At 59.6% G+C, this 1,730-nt stretch overlaps 1 protein-coding gene across 1 annotated transcript in view; it reads left to right on the forward strand.

The window, feature by feature from the left end:
- GLT1D1 (glycosyltransferase 1 domain containing 1) overlaps window positions 1–1,730 on the forward strand; it is a gene marked incomplete at both ends in the record, with an annotated part of 16,834 nt that overhangs the window by 3,669 nt on the left and 11,435 nt on the right. Inside the window, one exon of the mRNA XM_015567225.1 lies at window positions 1,652–1,724. Within this exon, the coding sequence (XP_015422711.1) occupies window positions 1,652–1,724 (73 nt within the window). The remainder of the gene's footprint in view (window positions 1–1,651; window positions 1,725–1,730) is intronic.

The raw sequence follows: 1,730 nt of genomic DNA on the forward strand, positions 1-1,730 counted from the left end.
GCCCGGGCAGTCGTGGCATCCGGTCCAGGGCAGCGGTTTCCGCGCGGCACGCCGCCCGAGTGTTCAAAACGTGTGAAACCTGACTGTTTCGTCGGGGGCAGGGACCTCTCTTCCCTCAGATCATCAGTGACCACAGGCCCTGGCCGTCTGGCTCAGTGGGTAGAGCGTGGGCCTGCGGACCAAAGGGCCCAGGTTCAATTCTGGCCAAGGCACATGTCATTCCAAGGTGAATGAATGAAACGTATACCTATGCAAATTTTACACAACACACACACACACACACACACGTGGACGTGAGCTCTGAGATGAAAAGGTTGGACATCGCCGGCCAGGTCCGGAGGAGCAGCGCCCGCCCCTCCCCGCCCCTCATTGCCCCCCATGGAGAGGGGAACAGGGCCCTCTGTCCACAGACCCAAAGATAGTTACTCCCTGGCCGTTTCAAGGAGAGGTTTTCCATCCCCTGTCCAATTTCTTTATATAGACACACTTTTTATTGATTTCAGAGAGGAAGGGGGAGAGGGAGAGAGAAACATCCATGATGAGAGAGAATCACCAATTGGCTGCCTCCTGCATGCCCCCTACTGGGGATGGAGCCCCCAAACAGGGTATCGAACCGTGACCTGGTTCAGAGGTCGATGCTCAACCCCTGAGCCACACCAGGCGGCCTGCCCCTGCCCTAAGCCAGGAGCCTCGCCAGGCACTGCCAGTGCCTTAAGCCAGGAGCCATGCCAGGCACTGCCCCTGCCCTAAGCCGCACTGCCAGATGCCACCCCGGTGCCAGGGCTCCTGGACTCTGGTCTGCAAGCTCCTGGGGGCGGAGGGTGGGACTCAGCCAGTGGAAGCGGTTCGGGCTCGGCCATCCGTGTCCGGAGTCCTGGGGGCCCCTCAGCCCCCGGGCGAGCCTGTTGGCATCAGGATTAAGGCGGGGCCACGTGCCTGGGAGCTGGGCTCTGCAGTCACCAGCTGGGACACGGTGTCCAAAAGTGTTCTTATCGGAGTGGAAGTGCTTCAGATAACGGAGAGCAAACAAGCCCTGAGGAAACAGCGGGCGGGAGGGGGAGGAGCCGGCGGACCTGTGGCAGCGAAGGTGCCCGCCCCCCGCTCCCCAGCTCCTGCCCCTGAGGTGGTGGATCCGTCTGCAATTGCCTGAGGGAAGTTTCCCAGTTTTCTTTCTTTTTAATATATTTTATGATCTCCTAGAGCAGTGGTTCTCAACCTGCCTCGTGCCGCGACCCTTTCATATAGCCCCTCATGTTGTGGTGACCTCCACTTTCATTGTGACAATTGAACATCATTAAAGCATCGTGATTCATCACAAAAACAATATGTGATTATAGATGTGTTTTCCGATGGTCTTAGGCGACCCCTGTGAAAGGGTCGTTCGACCCACAGGTTGAGAACCGCTGTCCTAGAAGAGGGGAGCGGGAGAGAGAGAAACATCAATGATGAGAGAGAATCACGGATCGGCTGCCCCCTGCGCGCCCCACACTGGGGATGGAGCCCGCCATCCGGGCCTGTGCCCTGACCGGGAATGGAGCCCTGACCCCGAATGGAACCCTGACCCCCTGGTTCACAGGTCAGTGCTCAATCCCCGCAGCAACCTGGGCGTGTCCCTCTCCCACATCTTTCTCTCCGTGTCCCGTCTCCACAGGGACCACCTGGAAGCCGCGGGCCACGTGTGCCTCCTGAAGGACGCCTCGGACTTCGCCGGCCCCGCGGACGTCGCCCAC

The sequence above is a fragment of the Myotis davidii genome, unplaced genomic scaffold, assembly GCF_000327345.1.
Source record: "Myotis davidii unplaced genomic scaffold, ASM32734v1 scaffold43, whole genome shotgun sequence".
Lineage (NCBI taxonomy): Eukaryota > Metazoa > Chordata > Mammalia > Chiroptera > Vespertilionidae > Myotis > Myotis davidii.